At 39.2% G+C, this 24,785-nt stretch overlaps 1 protein-coding gene across 1 annotated transcript; it reads left to right on the top strand.

The window, feature by feature from the left end:
- Window positions 1-1,499: 1,499 nt before the first annotated feature.
- LOC127430859 (mothers against decapentaplegic homolog 7-like) lies at window positions 1,500-23,190 on the top strand. The gene is made up of 4 exons (XM_051680985.1): window positions 1,500-2,744; window positions 4,032-4,085; window positions 10,034-10,105; window positions 22,287-23,190. The coding sequence occupies exons 1-4, from the start codon at window positions 2,273-2,275 to the stop codon at window positions 22,823-22,825; spliced, it is 1,137 nt and encodes a 378-aa protein (XP_051536945.1). The 5' UTR covers window positions 1,500-2,272; the 3' UTR covers window positions 22,826-23,190.
- The last annotated feature ends 1,595 nt before the right edge of the window (window positions 23,191-24,785 follow it).

A 24,785-nucleotide genomic window follows, 5' to 3' on the forward strand; every position in this document is an offset into this window, starting at 1 on the left:
ATTCATTCATATCGTCACTGTAATACTATCATTATATTCATGCTTGATATCTTATGTATCCAATGTTCCCGTGAGACCTAATTGCATGCGTGAGACCAAATGTATTCATTTGGTCCTCTAGTATATGAGTTTGTTACCCTTTTGACCTCATGAGGCTTCTGAGCTGGAACGAGAGAGCATAGTTTATGACTGTTATTGTTCTAAGAAACGTGCAGACATAGTACAGACATAGACCTAGTACACAACAGGATATGTTTCAAGACACCTGTCCTCGTATCTCGCTGAGATAGGTAAATTTACGAGTCGTTTGCATAATTAAATGTATGAGTGGGGCTGTAGTCTATCTTTCCACTCAAACCACAATTTTCACACTTCTATAGGTCATGAGCCTGACCTGACACTTAGGGTTATTACATTTTTGTGCAGAATGTTCTGTACCTAAAAAGGAAATGCCTGCTTGCACAGTCTCAAAAGGGTATAAAGACCTTAACGAATATTTGAGTAAAACTAACCACTCCTGCTCTCTAGCTCTCCGCATCTGATCTCCAACTTTGAGGTCTCATCTTTGTACTTTTTTCCATTTACTTACTTAATTTGTTAAACAAAGACAAGACTTTGTGTTGTTGGGTTTATTCCAGGACTGAGTCCTTAGGTAGATTCTTAGGATATATCTACTTAACATTTATAATCAAACATTTATTTTCTGTATTATCGCATTTATTCTCAGTATTCATTATTTCATTTATATTACAAATTAAAGTTGTTATTCCTCCTACAAATCATCTGATTTATTGAAGTCATTTCCATCTGCTGGATCTCGCTGCATCTGTTGAATTTCAGATGTCTTATATTTCTCACCAGAAGGCGGCAGCAGTTCATGTGTCCTAATGCATAGGCCAGAACATGTTCACTCATTCACAAATACAGCAATAATAATAGTTTGTAAATATGAACAATGTTTATGAATATAGTCATTAAAAATGTATATGTTTGAAATAACTATACTTGTTTCGTTCCATCTTCTAAATAGTGTTCATACTAGTACAGTATCTTTGTATGCAAATGTAACCATTTGAATCAAATTTACCTACAACAACTCAAGTGGTTTGTTTGTTCTTGATGTGTTCTAATCCTTAAGCGCCTTGTTCATGAGCTTACCTGGCGCCTGTGTGTGTGTGAGTGAGAGAGGCTGGGTTAAATTAGGCTGTATTATATCGCTAATACAACCACGACCAAACCCAATTTCCTTCTCGTCGTCTGCTACATTTTAACTTTGTAAACTCTTTGACAAATGTATCCAGTCTGATGTTTAATGTTACTTTGTTTCATGTTTGCGCAACACAATCACTTTTTTTTTTTTTTTTTTTTTTTTAAAAGCGACAGGGTGTCTAGACAACCACATGACCCGCGGCGCGCCAATGAGAGAGAGAGAGAGAGAGAGAGAGAGAGACATACATACATACATACAGGGAGGGAGAGAGAGAGAGAAACACACACATACAGTGGAAGAGAGAGAGAGAAAGAGAGAGAGACACACACATACAGTGGAAGAGAGAGAGAGAGAGACCCACACACATACATACATACATACAGAGAGAGAGAGACTTATCTTCTGCTCGTTTGCAGTCTGTTTTAGTACCAATCGAATTGCTTGTTATTTCCCAGGCTCGGAAATTGCACGCATTTATTGTTCGGAAACAATCTGAAAACGGATATTCGTGGATAACTCCGGGCGCTTTAATATTTTACAGCGTGAATTCATCGGGAAACTCGCGCGTTTAAGATCTTTTCCGTCGGGTCAGACGTGGATATTTATACTGGTGCCAGTTGGATCAGAGCTTCAGATTTGGGTTTGAATGTATCAGCCGCATTATTGCATCCGGTGGAACCTTTTATATTAGACGCTTGATGTTACGTGTGGATTAAGATCGAATGCTTTTATGGATGTTACATTGTTGCACATTACAGTGACATCAGTGTTAATGTGTCATTTCTGAGGAAATAAAAGCAAATGTAGCGGCGCTTGTGATCAACGCAGACAGTCCGAGAGAAGATTTGGGGTTTTCTGGATCTCAAAGGGGATTTTTTAAATTCTGTATCGGCTTGGTTAGTGACATATTAAAGACTGGCGTATGAAACAGATTGCCTGTGCTTCTCCTGTTCTTCGATTCTCCGCCGTCTCCTCTCCGGTTGTGGATTCAGACCCCGGGATCTTCATGATTTGCGGACAAAATGGCCGTTTTTTAGCCGGGGAACCCTTTTGTCGTCCCGCATGTTCAGGACCAAACGATCGGGGCTCGTCCGGCGACTCTGGAGGAGCCGTGCGCCCGTGGAGGGCGACGGGGACGCGGACGCGGACACCGGGACGCGCGGGGGCACCGCGGGCTGCTGCCTCGGGAAACCGAGCGGCGGCAAGCCGAACCCTGGCACCGAAGCTGAACTGAAAGCCCTAACCTACTCCATCCTGAAAAAGATCAGAGAGAAGCAGTTGGAGGTACTCCTGCAGGCGGTGGAGTCCAAGGGGGGAGCGCGGAGCCCCTGCCTCCTCATGCCCGGGAAAGTGGACGCCAGACTGGGTGAACAGTCATACCCGCTCCCGCTGCTGCTCTACAAGGTGTTCCGGTGGCCGGACCTCCGGCATTCCTCGGAATTAAAGAGACTCTCGTGCTGTGAATCTTACGGGAAAATCAACCCAGAGCTCGTGTGCTGCAACCCGCATCATATGAGCAGACTCTGTGAGCTCGGTATGTGATCATCTGTGCTGAAATATCTTATATGGTCATCATATCATTTAACACCATATGGTAAATCAGTGGGATTTTGCGCCATATATATAATTATACTTTTATGGTGAAAAACATATAAGGGTTCGAACTAAACGTCATTGTCATGTATACTAGTGCATCTTTGCTCCCATATAGCCTTAAAAGTGCTTACAGAACTACAGAAACACTCATATAGTGTACTTGTGGGTAGAAATAGAAAATCGGAAGTAAACGTCATTATTTGGCTCTTGCATACTTAAGATCAAGTATATTGTATCTTTGCTCCAAAATATCTTACTGCTTATACAGTCCTATTTCAAGATGCGTACTTAGTGTTTTTAAGACATATAATAACATTACAGTTTAATAATAGAAAAATATAGAGTAGAATATATAAAACCAAACAATTATTTGGCCTTATACATACTAAATTATAGTGTAAGTTCATGTCTACTGAAACAATTACCTTTTTTTTTTGTTTTTTGTTTTTTTGATTTGACACACATAAAAGGGCAAATAGGTTTCATGGTTATTGTGATATATTATATACAGAATATTTCTAATAAATGAAGCTGATATGGTCTATTTGCACGGGTTATTCAATAACTAGTCCTGAATTCTTGATTCTACTTTCATCATATAAAAAATATGTTTGTTTTTAGTCCTAAAGGTTATTAGTACTACATAAAAAAATCTAAATGTAATATAATGTTATATAATCCAGACTCTATAGTGTAAGATCATGTATACTGCAAAAAACAAAAAACAAACTTCAATTCAGAAATATAAGAAATCTGTTTGGCATAAATAACAGTGCAAATATGTATGAATATTTCAACCTGTTGTGGTCGGTTTGCATTGGTTGTTCATGTTCATATGTAGTAGTTTACAACATCTAGTCCTGAATTCTTTATGAAACTAAATTTAGAGTTTAATTGTAGTTTTACTTGTGAGAATTTCTTACACAGTGATAGTTCTGTTTCTGCTTTCAAAGTGGCCGATATTACAGCTGTTCCTCCAGTCTGTGCTTGTTCATGTGAGACCCACCGGAGGCCCCTGTGTGTTCCCACTTAAGTTAGTTTGCAGTGTGTGTGTGTGTGTGTGTGTGTGTGTGTGTGGAGTCTGGCGCCAGGAGGCCCTGTGTTTATCAGAGCTGTCCTGCCTGTAACCCTCAGCACTACACAAACACTTTTCCCAGAGAATGCCAGCTCTTATCATCAGCCCACATCTCCACTCGCTCACTGCCTCTCTCACTCTCTTTTCCAGAATCCCCCCCACCCCCATACTCAAGATATCCCACCGATTTTCTTAAACCACCTGGTAAGTTGAAGTTTTATATTAATAAGCACATACTGAGCTAAACACAGTCATACTTGATGTAGATTTGTTCTGATGATGTCATAAAGTATGCACATGCTTTTTTCCCAACAAATGTAAAAGGCATGTTACCATGGTAATAGTATGGTATTCTTAGAAATACCTGTGCATGAATGGGCGATTCTATTGAAACCTGTCAAGAAAATGTCTTGGTCATATTTAACCCCAAATAATTACAAAAATATATATTAAATTGTATTATGCGATAAGAATATGAAGCCTACGCTTTGGACCATTAGGATTTTCTTGCACTGTGGCATTATTTTCAGGACACTTCCGGGGGGATGGGGGGGGGGGGGGGTGTGCACAACTGTCATGAACAATGTCAAAATGTTAAAAAAAATCGTAATGGCCCTAAAGTAGGCTTCATTTCATTTTTTGCTGTCTTAATTAAATAGATCTGAAACTAAAGCTTTATGAGTGTATGAACTGCCAAATGTCTGCTGTGTTGGTGTATGTTAGACTCAGACTGTGATATGTTATGATTTAGTTTGGATAGAATGAAGCTGTCGTGCCTGTGCCCTGTCATAAGATGGCATGATGCCAAACGCCACTTTTGGAGAGGGAGGAGTTCAGTCTGTCTGAATGTTTGGCTGCAGGGTTGAGCTGTAACTGGGAAACATGGATCACATAAAGGAAACGCTTGATTTATCTGCTGAATTAATCTGCGGTTTTGGGAGTGTCGCTTTGCATCTTTCCTCTGAGCACTCTCTGTCTCTCTACCCATAATTCTGCATGCTGCATAAGTGTGTCCTGTATATTCACTTCAGATAAGCAACGTCGAAAGCGTGTTGTGTTTGGCAGAGTCCTGGATGAAGCTTCCTGCCGATCGCTCGAGTAATAATCCTACTTTATCCGGGCCAAAAGTCCCTCAAACAGCACCAGTTACTCAGAACATACTTGAGAAATTTAGCCCAGAATTGCTTGAACTGTGACGGAAATCAGTCTGTCTATTTTGAAATTCTCTCAGCACTGATTTGGACCAGGACTGATCGGTATGAGAGGATATACCGTGACACTAACGTAGACATTTTGCTATAACATTTAAACCTATATATATGTTTTATATATGTTGCAAATTGTGTTCCAGATGGCTCTTTCAGTTTAAAAAGGTTTTCTTTTTTTATGATGGACACAATTTAATATTGGTGTGTTGCGACAAACAGTATTTAACTGTAATATGCTAAATTTATGTGAAGTCACTGTTGTTTATTACAGTACATTTTATCTAGTTAATTACAGCAAATTTCTGTAATTGTATATACAGGTGCAGAGCCCACAATGGTGAATGTGTCTTTGTGCTCTACAATTTCTATTTTTACAGTGATAAACCTCAGGTGCTATTATAGTAATCGGTAAATAACCGTAGATTGCAATGGCAGTAGCTTACTGTCAAACTATCTGTAACTATCTGGAAAAAGTGTTGCAAGTATGTTACTGGGGGGGGGGGGGGGAGAGCATGTTAAGGTTTAACAGTGAACTATATCGTGATATATACTGTCACCATGATATAAAATTACTCAAACTTTGGTAATTTCGCCCACCCCTAATTTGGACGAATTTTAGACCCAAACACTCTTGTGCAACTGGTAATATTTATAACATGGATAAAATAAAAACCGATGTGTGTGTGGGAACAGCTTTGACTAAATTGGCTCCCACTGTTTGAGTCATTCTTATTTTATGAATCACTTTTTGGGTTTTCGGAGCGAGAGAGAGAGAGAGGGATTGAGTGAGAGGCGCCGCGGTGGGGAACAGGAAAGCCAATTTGGGGAGGACATTTCCTGCGCGGACACACATACACTTCCATAAGCCGCGGACGGCTCTTGGACGAGAGACAGAGAACAATAGCAGCCGGACTGAAAGAGAGAGTGACACTCAACGCCCAGAGGAAGTTATTTTTCACTTTTAGACATGATTCTATGAAGAAGTTTGCCTGTGTGTGTGTGTGTGTGAGAGAGTGTGTATATGGGGTACTTTTATTAACACTGAGCGACTGCGTCTCTGTGATAACGTCAAGTCTGTCAGTAACTGTCTCACACACACACACACACGTCTGTCGCCGTGGTAACTGTCACACATGTTCACACATTGTTGACAGTAAGGCGCGAGGAACCGGTTGTTGTCAATGTATTTGCATATCAATCACTTTAAGCTCATAATCAGTGAAACACAAATGAGAGAAAAGAGTTTGCAATGCTATTATAAAGTGCTCATGCTAATAGCTAACGCCCTTATAATGACAAAGAAAGGCACGTTTGATTTGAGAAATATCAGTCGTAAAAGCACAGTTAACAAACTCAAAGGCTCCGTTCCAAAACCTAGTGAGCTGCCTACCTGGACAGCATTTTGTCATTTTTATGCTGTCTTCTAAGGCCAAATTTTAAGGCAGTTATTCGTTGCTAATAATGAATATAAAAATGAATGAATCAAAGATGGTGGAAGAGTACAAAGAAGTGCTGATTATAAATATTCTTATGTAATTTATACATAGCTATGGACCTTTTTACCCATTCATTTTGTGTGCTGTGTATTTTCATGCTTATTAGAGTATCACGTTGTTAGCGTAGCAACATGCTAACGACAACCTGTCTGATTCAACTGTGTCGAGTCTCGTGAGGAGTGTTATTTGTGCAGTGCATAGAGTTGTTGCCTTTGTAGAGCATTCCAAATCAGTCACTTATAAGGTTCCATTTCAGTTAGGATGCTGGCTTATAAGGTAGTAGTCTATGTAGACAGTAGATAGCAAGGTAGCTCGCTAGGTTTTGCAACAGGGCTGCAGTGATTTCCATGGTACAGTGATGATAGTGCCATGTTACTGTATGATAACCATATTCATACTGTATATCATTTAGAGGTCGACTGACAGTGGATTTTACCGATACCGATAACTAAGTTGGGCAGTACCTGCCAATAACCGATTAATCAACCAATAGTTTCTAAAATTGACACTGAATGAAAAAATACCACTCAAAGTAAAATAGTGCTGAACGTTATTACAAAAATAAACCATACTGACTGAACCATGAAAATGTATTGTACTTTTTAAAATTAAATAAATATATTAATATATATGAACTAATATTCATATTTTAAAGTCAGCTGATTTTTAAATTGACATTGTTTCCTTAGTCCACAAGAGGGCGCAATAAATACATAAACCATTCAGCACCGTAATATTATTGCAAAGAACATTCCTATCCTAGCTGTTAAAAAAGAGCATTTCATTTTCAACTAATGTGCAGAAAACAAATAAATAAAAAGTTTTAGTCGGTCCATATTCTCAAATGTTAAGTCAAAAGTAAAATGAGGGGGGAAAACGCTTCAATAGACAGTTCACATGGTGTTACACTTGCACTGATACCTACTACTCCGGATTTAAGCTTCATAAAAACAGCGAAATACCACGTTGTTTTGTATTCATTACAGTTGTATGTAGGGTAGCAATATTCACAGATAGCAGTGGTATTCGGCTAAACTTGGTGGTGAAGTGGCTCACACTATGAGCACAGGCCAGGGGCTGTTCAATCAGACAAAACACAACAGACTGGAACAGAATGTGAGAATCTCGAGACGCACAAAACAAAGTGTTTACACAACTCATTGCTTAATCTGAGAAACGGCAACTGTAAGGGGCTGTTCACACCGAACGATTTTGCAACCATCCATTTGTTTTCTATGTAAACGCCAACTAGACGAACGTCTTTGTTTCCCTTTGTTTTTGTTTATTCAGCGTCTCGTGCAGGAGTGCTGTTTTTTTTTAGATGATGTGTCTAATTAAAAAGAACTTTAAAGCATATTGAGACACCTGCTTTGTGTTAAACTGTATTTGTTGTGCTGTGTCTAGCCTTTTTTAGCACAAGAATGTGATAGATCTGAAGTCGTCGTATTACAGTGAGGATAAAATGTTCTTATTGAAATCAGATGCTTTCCTGATTTGTTTATACGTTTCTCTCGGCTGCATGAAGATATTACTTTGCTTTCTCACATCACTAGCTTTAAATATGCAACTTAGCTGGCTAACGAATGCATAAATGTGACCAGCTGGATATAAACAAATGCAAATAGATGGTAACAATCGTGACATTTAAACATTTGGGTAGGACTTGCGTGTATTTTCTGTCACATTGTTCTAACCGCTTGAGGTTAGCTTTAATGTTAGCGTCCTCTCAGCCTTGTTGGCAAACATACTGCTGTTCTCTACTAATGCATCATCTAGTCAACAAATGAATTACTTTATAATGATATGTCAGCGTGTTCTGTAGTGTACTGTATACCTTTTCATTGTTGATGTTTTAAATCCGCATCTGAAGTGTTCCGCTCCATGCAGAGTGTAGTCTCATGTGTCAAAAGAAGCAGCACAAGGCATCAGTGAAGTGACAGTTTTTATTTCACCTCTAGAGGTTGCTCTCATACTGCATAACAACAGCAGAGCCTTCCCTGCCGCTCCAGCACCTGAAGCAACAGGGAAAAACTATCTGTGTGGGTTTTTGCCGATAACCGATAGTTCCAGAAATCTGTTGCCGATTAATCAGCAAAACCGATATATTTGCAGACCTCTAATATCATGAATTTGCACATCCAAGGTACTTAAAATAACACCAAGGTATCACCATGATACATGTCCAAAAAACTATGGTATTACCATACTGCATACAGTATATTAAGCCCCTTTAGGAGCAGTTCACAACAAACACATTTATGTGTCTATCGGCATTGTTTTTCTATGTAAACTTGCGTCGTTGAATGTTGTGCTGCGTCTCACCTTTTTGCCATGTTTTTTAGACACTGTATCAGAAGTTCAACTTTTAAAAACGCGTCTTGAGACACTCATGTTCTGTTATATTTGTTGCACTGCATCTATCTTTTTGGTCGTGCTAGGTCTAAACGGCCCCTTGGTCATCAGTGTGACGCGTTTGATTGGTGTGTTAAATGGGGTGGTAGCTGTTTTATATAGAATCTAACATTATGTTGTTCTACAGACCTGGGCTGCATTTCCCAAAAGCATCGCAAGCTTAAGTTGATCATAGATACCATTGGCGCCAATGATTTCTATGATCTACTTAGGCTTATGATGCTTTTGGGAAACGCAGCCCAGGTGTAGGGGTTTCCAGACTTGCTATATGAAAACCAAAATTATTTTACCATCTGTCCATCCGGCCATCCATCCATCCATCCATCTAATTTGTCTTGTTGGAAGAACTGTTTCTTTCAGCCATCTCATATGACATGATTTATCTTCCAAAAGTAGATCTCAAATAACTTCAACGAGTATACAGCAAAAATATTCTGACATAAGAGTTAACATGAAAGCGAGTGTGTTTCCTGTGTGCTAGAAAGGCAATTAGAAATTTACTGTACACGGTCTCACACAGTGTAACAGACAAGCCTTTCGTTCATCGGGAAAGGAGGAAGCGGGAACCGGATTAACAATTAACAAGACTTTAATTCCAATATAAAACGCTGAACTGAAACATAACACACGTCAACACACACACAGCGCCGGGCGTGCATCCTCATGGCCCAGCCACGCCCTCCTCCTCGTTCCTGGAGGGGAGTAGGAGGTCTTCCCCACCTCCTGTGAACCTGGGTAGGACGAGGGGAGGGGGAGGGGAGAGAAATAGAGTGAGCGGGAGAGGAGGAGAGAGAGTGAAAGTGAGTCTCTCTCTCTCTCTGGCGTCCCCAGCTCCTCCTCTATCCCTCTCCCACATTGGGCAACTCAGCGCCAGGCGTGCATCCTCACGACCCGGCCACGCGCTCCTCCTCGACACAGTCGGGTTTTAAATGCTTTAGCCAAAAGGAGTGGGATCTGTTTTAATGTCACCATGTTACATGGGCCAATTGGGTCTTTTACCCCTGTGACTGACAGCTGTCACTCTCTTTCTCTGCAGATTCTCCAGGTTCTGTGCCTGCTTCCACTGAAACTGGGGGAACGACGTATTCGGCCCCTGTGGGGTTCTCTGGTAAGAGCTCAATATCAACTCTTTATCACTTCCTGTTTCATTCTCAGCTTTTAAGGAGGGGAAAACACCATTGTAGTGTGGATGAAAGGTGTAAACTAAAAATAAATCAGTTTTTCAAACGAAAATGGATTAGTGTGGGCGTGGCCTCAATTCTAGCTCCATTCTGGTATGAAACGCCCACTTTTCACCATTCGAATAATTCCCGTCCTATATTGTGTCATTGAATGTTTAAGTGTCCGGTAACGGATAAGCATAACTGATTTTAACTTTACTTAATCATTTGTCACTTACTTCTGGTGAACTGCTTTACAAAACTAACATTGCACAATCTATGAAAAATTATGTTGACTTGTTTTATTTGCAATATTAACTTGTTCAAAGCCCCTCACTTAAATTATATTTCAAATGCTAATTCTTTTGTGTCCAACTTTATTGGTGTAAATATCGGTTAAAAATATCGGTCAAACCGATTATCGGTCTATCTCTAGTGTTTTATACATGATCTATACTGATTCTGAGTTCTGAATAAGCACAAACAGAGACAAATGTGTTTACGAGAGAAGCTGATGGAGAGAGGGAGGATGTTAGTTTGGTCTAGGCTGGTTCCTGCATACAGATGTTTCTCATTATTGGGACTTTAAAGGGTTTTTATGGTGGTGTTTAATTTAGTGCTGGGTGGAGTGTGTGTGAGAGGGGTCTTTAGATGGGTTTTCAGATAAGAATGGTTAAATCATTGAAGTGTTACATAAATACATGTTAAAAGTACAGTGCTCAGAGCGGAGTGTGTGCCATGGGTTAGTCAGAGACAGTGTGTGTGTGTTTGTGTGTATGTAGCTCCCCTTCACTGGCCTCCAGCGTGAAGGTGCCCCAGCATTTGTTTTGTGTGTGTGTGTGCAGGATGAAAGAACGATTGCTCCTATACGACATACAGCAAACAAACAGCTCCTCGTTTCTACCTCCCATACACACATTTTTAACTCTGTGTAACAGTCGTCTAGGTTTAAACCCCCTCATCTCTCTCTCGTTCACTCATTCGTCAGCTCTCCCACTGAGGTGTGTGTTTGTCCTGCTGGAGTGAGAGAATGAAGCTCAGAGAGAGAAGGAGGGATGAGGAGGAGGAGAACAAGTCGTTTTTTCTGGCAGAGGAAGAAAAATCCAATCACACACACACACACACACACACACACACACACGAACGCTCCCATTCAAAGTGTCTCTCTGCCCGTCTAATTCACTCTTCTGCCCTTCTCATGAAGTGAAAGACAGGCAGAGAGAAAGGGTCAGGCAGAGTGAGACGGGTAGGTAGAGAGTGAGACGGGCAGAGAACGACAGTTTTTTGTTTTAGTCTTAATTTTGGTCTACTGACGAAAATGTTTGAATTTAGTCAATATTTCATGTCATATTCATTCATTTTAGTCAGTTCTACTCGGACTACAATGGGATATAATTTTAGTTGACATAACATATTTTAGCAAAATGACAAAAGGGTCATTGACAAATAAGGTAGTCCGAGGTGATAAAAATGAAACGTATTTTGAAATCTAGTTTAAAACGCATCAATTTTGAAGACATTTTATCTTTGAGTCCATGTTGGTTTCACACATTTTTGAAAAACATTTTTATATTTTTATTTTTAAACAAATTTTTTTTTTTTTTTATGGCTTTATGTCAAGTGGTGTAACCATTAAGTAAAAGGTATTAAAATAATTTTCTTGCACCATGAGTACATGAGATTGTACACAACTTAATCATTAATTTCACAAGAAGTTTTCTCAGGGTTACACCAGATGACCTGAACAAAATATGCCTTTTCATAAAAATGCTAATTTTTTAAAGAAATAATGATAAAAGATTATTTTGCACTACTCATGCCAACATTTCTTATTTCAAGAATTTCAGCTTTTAATGAGACTTTCACTTTTTGTTTCTATGGACGGTTGCACCACATGACTTTTTGTACTTGAATCCCCTGATATCAAAATGATAAAACATGTTCATCATAGAAGAGGTGTAGTCAGGCCATTGTATTGTGTGAATTGCATTTGTAATGTATTTTTGTATAATTGAATTATTTAATATAAAAAACAAATTGCATATTGCCATTGAACGAAAAACGTGTAACAAACCGAACTTTGATCAAATATTCAAACATTTGGAAGAATGCATAAACATTTAATAATTTAAACGTTTTTAAACTGTCCTTGTGAAATAATAAACATAAAATGAATATACTGAAGTATTAGCTACTTTTTAGAAGTTACCTTATTCCGAATTCTTCATGCTTAAGAGACTATTATTAATTCTCAGTGTTTTAGCCAATTAATGATATTATATCGTGTGTAGCGCGTTTTTACAGAAAACGCGAATTCCCAATGCAAGTTGCGCATTCTGAAGCACGTAACAAAGTTCAACTGTTTATTCGCTTTATTGTCTGTGCAGATGTAAGTTGTAATATTATCGTTTGTGGAAATAGTGATTAATCTCATGTGTAAATGAGGCGTTTGAGTGAGGTAATTAACCCATCAACAGTATGTTTTAGTTTAACTCCTTTGCGCCTTTTTGTCTTGTATTCGTTATCATTAACGAAATCAAAAAAGCCTTCATCAACGAGCATTTTCGTGAGAAATTGCATTGACGAGATTAACACTGGGTAGAGAGTAAGACAATCAGAGAGAGATTTGATAGTATCGACTGGTGTAAAGTTGTACGTTTCGTATTTGGCAGTCTCGAAAGCATGATTAAATTCTTCAGTTATCACACAGTGACTACAAACAAAACAGTTTGTTACCGATTTGTTTAGCCAGAGGCTGTGTTGCCTTGTGAGTGGAAAACGCTGAACACGAAACCTGCATTTTACCCTTTGCGTGTTTGGAAAACCAACCTGCCTGTTTACTTTTGGCAAAATACTAAGAACATTTGTTTCACTTAAAATGATGTATTAAACTAGATAGTCACTTAAACAGCCATAATTTTGTACATGGACTCATTTTTATAATTTATCAATAGTCTTAAGAAGGCAAACAAGAGACCCTCCCCCATTGTGAGTATGTCTGGGATTATTGGATGAGAGTCTCTGAGCATTGTTTGTCCTGGTTAGTCTGAAGTTGTAAAGAGTTAAGCCTAATATGACTAAACTCTCTGAGCCAGTTGCCAGAGAGACAGACAGGTAGAGTGAGATAAAAGGGTTTTCTGTTACAGGACTGTTAGTTTTGGCTTACATATCTGTGTTGAAGTTTTTTGTCATAATCTCAGGCCTAAGAAAGTATTACTGTCTCTTAATGTTACTTTATTGTCATAGAGAATTACAATGTAGAGTTTAACATACCTAATCAGATCCTATCCTAATCAGTTAATATTGTCCGAGACAATACGCAACTGATATATTCTGCATCCTTATGGATAAATGTTTTGGATCATAAGATGTTTATATGTGTGTGAAACTGCTCACATGGTTATATTTAACGTCAGGTATGGTGACTCAACCCGAGACAGGGCATCCTGTGTCTTTAATGTTTGTGGGTGTTGCGGGAAGTGTGCGGTAGGGGGTCTAGTCGGCTCTCCATGCTTTCAAACGCCACTGAATTGACCCATGTAGCCCCTTTGGCCTCTGTCTGCGGTCGCAAATACATGCCTGACACCAGTGAGTAAATTTACTAACCTCTCAGTCACAGAGACACAACACTGTGTCTACACTGAGAGCATATGTCACGACACAACTGAACTACAACGCTCTTTAGAAACAGCGAACCTGTCTACACTGCAAGCACACAGATTAGGTTGTAGTGCAGGAACTTTGTAACATTGTCATGACAAATACTAAATCACTTGTCTTCCATGTTGCATTTTTTGTCCCAACCAGCAAGCAACAATGAAGCTGCCTATATTGAGAGCACGGAATCTATTTTTTGTTCTGTTTTTCGTGCAATAAAAAAAAGAACGTTTTGTCCTTACCAAATGCATCAAGTTAAGTGCAATGCCATTTTGTCAGTCGCTTGGTTTCTGATTTTGTCGTGTCGTACTTGATATTTACGTTCAAACTGAAGTGCCATTTGCACGAAAAAGTAGTTTCTTTTATTCTGAGTTTTCCCAAACGAATTGCATCAAAAGACGTGCAATGGCATTTTGTCTGTCACTTGGTTTCTGATTTCGGCATATCATACTTGATATTTCCATACACACAAAAGCGGCATTTACGCAAAAAAAAGTTGTTTCTTTTATTTTGAGTTTTCCCAAACTAATTGCATCAAAAGACGTGCATTGCCTTTTGTGGGTCGTTTGGCTTCAGATTTCAGAGTGTCTTACTTGATATTTCCGTACATATTGATGTGCCATTTGCGCAAAAAAAAGCATTCTTTTATTTTGAGTTTTCCCAAACTGATTGCATCAAAAGATGTGCAATGCCATTTTGTCGGTCGCTTGGTTTCTGATTTCGCCGTATCATACTTGATATTTCCGTACACATTGAAGCGCCATTTGTGCGAAAAAGTAGTTTCTTTTATTTTGAGTTTTCCCAAACTAATTGCATCAAAAGATGTGCAGTGCCATTTTGTTGGTTGCTTGGTTTCTGATTTTGTCGTGTCGTACTTGATATTTACGTACAAATTGAAGTGCCATTTGTGCGAAAAAGTAGTTTCTTTTATTTTGAGTTTTCCCAAATGAATTGCATCAAAAGACGTGCAATGCCATTTTGTCTGTCACTTGGTTTCTGATTTCGGCATATCATACTTGATATTTCCATATACACAAAAGCGGCATTTACGCAGAAAAAAGTTGTTTCTTTTATTTTGAGTTTTCCCAAACTAATTGCATCAAAAAACGTGCAATGGCATTTTGTCGGTCGCTTGGTTTCTGATTTCGTTGTATCATACTTGATATTTCTGTACACATTGAAGCGCATTTGCGTGAAAAAAAAAAAAGTTGTTTCTTTTATTTTGAGTTTTCCCAAACGAAGTGCATCAAAAGACGTGCAATGCCATTTTGTCGGCTGCTTGGTTTCTGATTTCGGCGTGTCGTATTCTGTATCTCCGCACACAATGAAACGTCATTTGTTAAAAGTGCCAATCAATATAAGTTGTTGTTCTTATCTGAGTTCTGTCCAAATCAAGTGTCAAGTGACTTGCTACTCCATTTTGTTGGTGGCATGGTTCTTGATTTTGTCGTGTCATCTCTGCACACATTGTAAAGCCCTTTGCGTAATAAGTAGCAATCAATAAAAATAGTGTCTTTTAATTTGAGTTTACCCTAACCAAGTCCTTCTAAAGTCATGGAACACCAATTTGTCAGTCGTTTGGTTTCTGTTTTTGTTGTGTGGTACTCCGTATCTCTGCACACAATGAAACATCATTTGGGAAATAAAAAGTGCCAATGAAAATAAATAGTTTTTCTTAATCTGAATTTTGTTCTAACCAAGTACGTCAAGTGACTAGCAACGTAATTTTGTCAGTCGTTGGTTTCTGTTATTTTTTTGGGGTTTTTTTGCGTCTTACTCTGCATACCCGCACACATTAAAACGTCATTGGTCCAAAATCCTGCTCCTCATAGTTGTATAGTACACATCAAATATGTTCTTATTGACTGTGAATTTGCCCTTTTGTGCTATGTTTCGCTTTCAGAGAGGACAGGAAAATTACTGCAATGCTGAAAACTTCTCGTGTCACGCCTGGCGTTATGCTGTTCTCGAAACATTTCCATCAGTCCACAATCAGGCCTTTAGAAACTTTGCACGAATGTTGAAAGACCCCACCAGAGCTTTAGGTCTCTTAAAAGACTGTAATCCCCCACTCAAGGGGCCTACAAGCAGCCAAAAAGCACGCTGTTGCCGTGACAACCTCCTGCCTCATTCCGGGGTTGTTTGGGTTAGACAAGGAGGAAAGGGCAGCACAGGAAATGACATCATTCCTCGGAGGAAATATCCTCAAGCCTTGGGTAGGGCCTCCCGGTCGCCTCCGCAAAGCGGAAAGAAAACATTTCAAGAAAACGACACAAAGCAGCTACTTGAGTGTCCAAAGCAGCCCAGAGCAACTTCGTTTGACGATGTATTTCGAAGTATGGATACCTTTTTGTACATTCATAGGTGCAAAACAAAAAAGGTACTTCCCCTTACAATGCTGGGGCCAAGCTACTTGTTTGGGTGTCCATTTCACTGGGCATGGCTAAACACAAGGGTACAAATCAGCTTAAAGAGGAACATGGAAGCATTCATTTACAATGACATACACTACAAAGTTGTCAGCATACATATGAGACAGACACCTCAAACCACAAAAGTGTTCTTAAACCACAACCAAATTGATTACCTTAACAGAGAGACAGACAGGCGGGATGTTTTCTCATGCTTATACATGATTTTTTCATTCAGGAACAACATCAGTGCTGGTCTGACTGGCTGCTGTTGTCTTGTTTGCCGGTGTATGAGCGATTGAAATTCAGATAATTAATTCCTGTCTAAACAAGAAAAAACTAAACAAAAAAGCAAAACCACAACAGCAAAGGCGTCTCCACTCAACTGGCCTAACTGGTTGTCTAAAGTAACACACACACAAGCACAACGATTTGGTTCCCACGGCGATTTTTAACATCCTGGAATCGGAACAATGATGGTAGTTATTCCGTTTTGACCACCGTGAGTCCAAGGATGTGTGTTGGAACGCCACAGTGAGCCGCGGGCAAACATTGATGATATCATTAGAAGTAGTGAAACTGGAGACAACTGCTCATTTTTGTTTGACGCGTGATTATCCATGAGTGGAGACAGTGGCTTTTATTGGCGAAGAGAGTATCTCTGAACTTTGACCCCAGTATGCTATGCTTAATGATGTCATAAACAGACGTGTTCTTTGTTTTGACACACCTATGAATGAAAGTACACTATACAGTAAACCAACCAATACGTCGTAAAATCTGAGCGGTCTGCTAACAACTGATCCTCGTATTTGTGCACAATGGGTGACAAAGTATTCCCTGTGTGTTGCAGGTTTTCCTGAGTTATGTGTGTGTGTGTATGTAATGTAATGTTCTCGCTCTAATTGTCAGTTTCCTTTATTGACTTCCAAACAAAGAGGCTCAGCCAAACATTTCTGTCTGTCTGTCTCTGTCTGTCTGCATATCTCTGCTGAATGTGATATTGTGTTGTCTAAGGTATTGATGCCTGAGGGAAAAGATCATATTTATACAGCCATAACTGACATGCACATCAAAAGGCTCTGCCTCGGGTTTGTTTAGTTGGAGATTTTGCATGACGAAGCATAAATGTCTTGGCGGTTGTTTGTAATCACTCTGTAAGACCTGAAAATAGTTTATGCAAGTACATGAACGTAATCAATTCTAGCTACGCAAGCTCAATTTTTTGCATTATTTCGTTCCAGTATGTGTCTGGACACAATTCGTAATGCAAGTAATGTTTTACATTAGCTGGGTTTCCAATCACAAATTTTGGGATATTGCATAAAAAATGCTGGATGCAAACACCAAAATGCACATAAAAAATTTTTTTATTCCATAAAAAGTTGTGCATAAGCTACTTTGGAAACACATTTACGAATATGTTCTTATAGAACTTAATATTCTTTTATAAGCATTTTAGTGTCTCCATCCTGCATTTTTAATGCGATATCCCAAAATTTGTGGATGAAAACCCAGCTAATGTAAAACATAGTTGTGTTACGTTACAAATTGCGTTCTGACACATTTTGGAACACAGTTATGCATAAAATTGAGCTTGCATAGCTAGAATCTGCATGCTTTAAACCTAACGTAATTCATTACATTTAATAAAAGAGCCACAGTTTGGTCTCTTAAACATGGTATGGAAACGCTGTTTAATTCGCAAACTGTTTTTCGCGATATTCTGATTTTGCGCATCAATTGAATGGATGCATGACTCCTGTCAGCACTGTTGCAAGGAGCGCTATAGCAAGCATTATTGTAAACTGATTTCTTCTACGGCAGTTTTCTATTGTCAAGGCGGAGAAACAGTTTGAAGATAATCTTGCTGAAAAAAGTTCGTAAAAGTTAAACTGTCGACGTGTATAGCTAGCTACCTGAAAAAAACCCCACATCCGGTTAAGTGTCACAAACATTTGAAGGTAATTCTATCAACCCCTTGAGGACTGAGGCTTGTTACCGCCACAGTAACGCAAGAACGCATATTATGTACAACATGACCGGGCGCTTGTAATGTGTATTCGTGTTTGTGTACTTGCGCTTGTGTATTGTTCAGTCTTGACTGAGTTAAAATAACTTGTTGTGGATGTCAGTGTTTTGTTGTCATTAGAGGCTTAGGTTTAGGAACTAAAGCAACCCCCCCCCAACGACCTCTGACCCCTGACTTCACACATCCTCCAGCAGGCATGCCGCTCATATGAACCCGAAGCCACATACACACACACACTTTTTCTCTTTCTCTCTCTCTCTCTCTCTCTCTCGCTCTCTCTCTCTCTCTCTTTCTGTGAGGATAAGAATGCTGCCTGGTCGTAAAAGAGACCGAAGCCTCCCGTGAACTCAGCCAGACTCGAACCGATCAATTAAAACATTGACTTTCCTCAAGTGTGTGTGTGTGGAGACAGACAGAAATAATCATTAACTTTTCCAGACTGCTCAGCGACTCTGTGTATGTGTGATTACATTAGATGTCCAGATGCTTTTGTCGGGCTTTTTTTCCATTTGATGTACAAAGTGGCTGTTTAAAAAGCGAAGTCTCCTTAAAAGGGAAAACTCTGCCCTGACGTACTTTGAAAACTTTAGCCACAGTGTTGTGTGTGTTTGGTATTTGAGCACTCAGACCAAAGGGAGCCAGTGTGGACAGAAGAAGGACGGTTTGATGGTTTGTTACCTGAGGCAGTAAAGCTCTAAATGGAGATTTGACTTCAGTTCAGTTGCAAATAAAGACACGTGTGTGTCTTTTTGTCCCCTTTAAGGAGAGAAAGACACAAAGGAACTTCTAAGGGGGAGGAGAAAGAGAGAGAGAATAGTTAAGGAACAGGAATTGTTGAATTCCTACAATTCCCAAATCCTAGTAGAGCTAGAAAGGCAGAGACGGAAGAGGTAGGTTAGGAAAGAAAGACAGCCGGAGAGAGCATTAGGATTAACAAAATTCAGGATGTCCATAGAAAGCTACAGTCTACAGTAGACATGAACCAGGACTGTGTGTGTGTCATGTTGCACACTCTATTTCGGGACACTCTTTGCGTCTGGCTGTCACCATGTCAGTCGGGGTGACACTGTGGTCACCCAATCGACCGACACATAGACGCCACACAAGTACGGTAGTAAATCCACAACCTATATACACACCTACTTACATATACCTGCACTGTCATTTTTTTTTTTTAAATCCTGTTAAATTTACGGTAATTTAAATTTATGTTTCAGGCTTCACGGAATGTAATTTTGATGCCTGTATATTTTACGGTGCATTACCGTAGTTTATATTACTGAATAATAAACTTGATATATGAACCTCCTGAAACTGTGAAAATCTGTTTTTCACTTTATAATGTATTGTTAATCACCGTAATAATTATAGAAGAGCACATGATGACATGAAGTTCATCAGTAGAGGCCCTTCCTGGAGCAATGACCAATAAACATGTAGAGACAGTGCTCAGTGTTACTCACACAAACACTAAACACCATCAGGGTACATGTGAAATTAAAATAATGCAATAAACATGAACTAAACTACATCAAATATAACACAGAACACCCCAATGAACTGGGTCATGCAGGGAATTCTGGGAACGCCCTATTATTGTTTTTTACTGTAATTTTAACAATAATTTACCGTAAAAATTGTCTTTTTTAAATATATAAAAACATTTACCGTATGTTTTAAGGTAACTATCCGTTAACCAATTAACATTTTTTTTAACTGTAGCATTTTTACAGTGTTTTACCATTAAAATTACGATTTTTTCTTTTACAGTGTGTGCAGTAATCTGTTATCTTTGGTAATCACTGTGTAATGCTCTCTCCGTTTGATTGGGCCACATGTGGTGATCAGAACAACACGCAAACACATTTGTCTTCATGAGTGCATGTTACTCAGGTTTGCTCACTGTTCATGATGTCGTCACAGATACTAGTCGACTATCAAGATGAAAATAGCATATGTCTGGCACATAGCAACAGAAGACACACCACTTAACATTTTGTTGTTAAAAGGCTGGGGTTTACTTCATTTTACTTCGAGCATCATTTGCATCATGCGCACTTGTGTGCGATACAGTGGCATGTGGAAAACCAAAGTATAATTTTACTATCAAATTCATATACCATGGCACTTTAAGGTACTTTAAATGGCATTACCATCATGGCAGTCTCCAAAAACACGGTGTCACCATGGTACCATATCCAAACAACTATGTGTGTAAGGGTTGTAATGAAGGCTCTACCTATTCCAGTCATAGAGCAAGTCTGGGCTAACGCGTAATTAACCGCACAGCTAAATTACTGGCTACTCACCCTGTCTAAGATTAAAGAGTGGCAGGAAAGACAGAAAGAGTCCAAATGACTAAAGGATATTGGGAGCTGAACCCCTTTCCCCCCGTCTTTTGCGTGAAAGTGTGTCCTAGCCAGGCACAAAGTGTTTCACAATTAAGTTGTTTTTGTGTGCGCACCGAAAGTGAAATGTGGTACAAAGCACCAAAATCGCAGCTAATCTGAACATATTTGATGCTTCATGTATATCTGTGTGGAGAGGGATTTTAAACCATTGAGATTTCACTGTGGAATGATTTGTCACTTGTTGTGGCTTGTTTGGACAAAAGCATTTTACGTAATAACTTGTTGCATTATCAAGTCACGTATAGTTGGGACATGGTTGTAGCCCTTTCAGAAATCTAAGTGCAATCAGATCTGTGTGAGAGAGATGTTTTGTATTGTATTAAAGGGCATTGTGACATCACCAATTAAGCTCTCAGAATGGGCGTTGACAGAGGAACTGTCGAGTCGAATCTCAGTGATTGGGGCAGATTTATTGTACTGTTGACGTCAGAAAATTGTTCTGGCTGGCGTAAGGATCCGAAGCGGTCAGACAGATGATAAGCAGCACTGCTAATGTAAACAGGCGCTGGAGGCCAGTGGCGCTGCTCTGTGCGGGGCGGCAGATTCCTGGCATTCCGGCACCGTCGCTCCAGAACACTGAAATTAAGGATGCGAGATATGTTTGGCAGAGCTCAGGACAGTTTTCCTGGGCTGAAGGCATGCATGCAGTTGTGTGTGTACTTGTCTGTGAACTTGTCTCTGTTTTCCTTTTTGTGCTAAAGAGCTCCTGTCTTATCTAGTCACTTATTATGGTTTTATCTCCATTCCTTTCACTCAAGTCTCCTTGTCTGTCTCTTTCCTTTCACGACAACTCTTTTTATTCAATTTTACCCTTTTGGAAACTCTAGCTAAAACCAGTTTCTGATGGTAGTTGGTTTTATATGGTTTCTTACTAGTCCAATTGGATAATTTGTTGTTCCAAGCTTGTCTAGATGGTTGCGACAATTTGGAGGACCTGGTTACACCAGCTTGTTCAATTTTTGCCAAAGTTGGTAATTTATGGTCATTAGCTTGTTTAGATGATTGATCAGGTGGACCATGATTCAACCTTGTAGACCATCTTGGTCTAAGTTGGTCTTTTATAGTCATTACTTTGCATGGTCGATCAGCTCAACTAAGAGCTGGTTGACCTGGTTCTATATGGGAGGCATTCTTGGTCAAGCTTGGTTTAAGTTGGTTTTTATGGTCGTTAGTTATGTGGTTGATCAATCGGACCAGTATTCAACCTTGTAGACCATCTTGGTCAAGCCTGGTCGAAGTTGCTCTTTTATAGTCATTCGTTTAGATGGCTAATCAGCTCAACTACTAGCTGGTGGACATGGTTTCTACTTGGTCGACCATCTTGGTCAAGCTTGGTCCATGTTGGTCTTTTATGGCCATTAGCTTGTCTAGATGGTTGATCAGCTGGACTACCAGCTGGTGGACCTGTTTTCAACCAGGTCAACCATCTTTGTCAAGCTAGCTAGAGCTTTCAGACCACCTTGGACCATCATGTTACTTGCTACCATGTTCCAAAAACAGTTTTACCAATTTAAGACCTGAATTTTCCAGCAAGAATTCAATTGTTATCTTGAGTCATTTATTCAGATCTGTTGTGTAAACTGGCACAATTAATAACTGTCTCTTTTTCACTCCTCAGATTCCCTGGCTCTTCAGGAGCATGGCGAACAGCCTCACTGGTGTGTAGTCGCGTACTGGGAGGAGAAGACCCGCGTTGGACGCCTCTACTCTGTCCAGGAGTCATCTCTGGACATTTTCTATGACCTACCTCAAGGCACGGGCTTTTGCCTGGGCCAACTCGCCTCCGACAACAAAAGTCAACTCGTGCAAATGGTGCGGGCCAAGATCGGCTATGGCATCCAGCTCAGCCGCGAAGCTGATGGTGTTTGGGTGTACAACCGGAGTTGCTATCCGATATTCATCAAGTCAGCCACACTGGACAACCCGGACTCACGGACGCTGCTAGTGCATAAAGTATTCCCCGGATTTTCCATTAAGGCCTTCGACTTTGAGAAGGCGGGAAGCCTGCAACGACCCAACGACCACGAGTTTAGCCAACAGCCGCGGACGGGTTTTACCGTACAGATAAGTTTCGTAAAGGGCTGGGGGCAATGCTATACCAGACAGTTCATCGGTAGCTGCCCCTGCTGGCTTGAGGTCATATTTAATAACCGATAACAGCAAGCCTCGCCCTTGACCACGCCCCCATTCCTTTATCCCCATGGAGATGGACTAGCCCTTAACTTTTATGGACTACATTTTTTTTGTTTTGTTTTCTTGAGAAGTGGAAAGGTTCTCCAGAGGATGTTTTACAAAAGAAAACTCACTTTGACTTGTTTAATGAATGACTAAGATTTAATTAAGTGAAATAGAAGCTAAAATGTATTTTATGTTAAATATAAATATATTATTACGTGTAAATATGAAGTTTTATATGCATTATTTATGTATTGTGCAATGTGTTGATGAGAAAAAGAGAAGATGCACTTTGCTTAATATAAATGCAAACAAAGACATGCCAAAATAAAACAAAAAATACATGAGTTTGTGCTGGTTTTTCTTTGTACGTTGCTTGTAAAAGCAAAGTAACTGATATTGAGCCAAGAGAAAAACGGATACATAAAAATCAGGCATGGAAATTCTAGCTGCTCTAAAGTTTGATCCTTTATAAATTCAGTTTTACTGTTTTGTTTAATGTGGTAATTAAGACAAAGGAGATTTTATTTTAACAGGGTTCCCGTGGTTATTTTTTGTGAAAATTTTAAAGTTGTGATTTCCAGGCTTAGAAATGTCATAAGTATTATAGTAGATATACACTACCAGTCAAAACTTTGGATGCACTTGTCTTCATTTTTATCTAAAGGCTTTATGCTTAAACAATTTTAATGAATTTGATGAGTTATACCTGTTAGTCACACAAGTGTCCAGTATAAATGGGAACTCCTTCAATACTGCTTAAGAAATATAATTAATATATATATATACTGTTACTAGATTATTCCCATACTTCCATTTGTGTTATTTCATAGTTTTTACTTCATTGTTGCTGTTTTCCATATTTTAGAATAGTAATAGTAGAGTAGTAGACTTTGTGTCATTTTTATACAAGTTTACAATCTCTATTTCATTGGCTAGAAATTGCCATTTGTATGTGAAATCTGTAAACTTATTAAAAAAAAAAAAAAAATGTATCCCGTAATCAGGGTTCCAACCCTTTTTGTTGAACTTGGATGAATTTCCATAACTTTTACAGTCATTTGTGATTGCTGGATAAGGATTTTTAAAAATACGTTTGATTCAGATCAATCCGCTAATGAATTATTTAGACCGATTTGTAAGCCAGTTTTACTGATTCATTGAAAAGAACCGACTCCAAAGAGTGACTTGAGCTCAAACTGGACAACAGTATGTTATGTGAGCAAATTTTAGTCTACACAAGAGCAATATCTTACTGAAAATACATTTAAAAGTAGCGCTAGCCACAAAAATGTACAGTGTATTCACTATAAGATATAATTAAGATTTTATTAAGTTCCATGAAAACACTTTAAAAATTGCCAGCTTTTCTGTAATCGTGGGAACCCTGAGTAATCAATAAAGACTTGAAAAGTCGAAATGGTAACAATAGGTTGTACTTTTTTAACATTGGTTATCAACAATACTTTTACAATGCTTATTAATCTTGGATAATGTTCATTTCCAAATGTACTCAGACATTTTATTTAATTAGAAGTTGTAGTCAATGCATAATAAACTAACCATTTAATTTCTATAAATTAACATTAACAAAGATTTATAAATGCTTTAAAAAAAGAAAAGTGTTACTATATTTTAACAAACAGACAACATAAGTGTTAATACCTCTGTCAAGTTTCAATATTTCAATATATAGATGCTTCACAAATGACACTAATGCGAGTTCCTGTGAGAGCAAATTCCCCCCATCTATATCAAATGTCCCGTGGGCCGTTTGTGTGCCAGGAACTGCAGCTCTCTGGGGGAGGGGACGGTCTACGGCCCGTCTAGACTACCGCCTCACCTCCTCCTGCTGCTGCTCCTGATATGGCCGTCTGCTGGAGGGATTACGGCCGTAAGCCTGTTCTGACCCGACTGGCTCTGAGAGAGAGACCTAAATTGA

The sequence above is a fragment of the Myxocyprinus asiaticus genome, chromosome 40 (genome assembly GCF_019703515.2).
Source record: "Myxocyprinus asiaticus isolate MX2 ecotype Aquarium Trade chromosome 40, UBuf_Myxa_2, whole genome shotgun sequence".
NCBI classification, from domain to species: Eukaryota; Metazoa; Chordata; class Actinopteri; order Cypriniformes; family Catostomidae; genus Myxocyprinus; species Myxocyprinus asiaticus.

What these genes read in the sequence shown, in the direction of transcription:
- LOC127430859 (XM_051680985.1), top strand. Translation starts at nt 2,273, where the DNA reads ATGTTCAGGACCAAACGATCGGGGCTCGTCCGGCGACTCTGGAGGAGC. An exon ending in GAGCAGACTCTGTGAGCTCG is followed by an intron (nt 2,745 to 4,031) that starts GTATGTGATCAT and finishes TCTCTTTTCCAG; the next exon opens with AATCCCCCCCACCCCCATAC. An exon ending in CGATTTTCTTAAACCACCTG is followed by an intron (nt 4,086 to 10,033) that starts GTAAGTTGAAGT and finishes CTTTCTCTGCAG; the next exon opens with ATTCTCCAGGTTCTGTGCCT.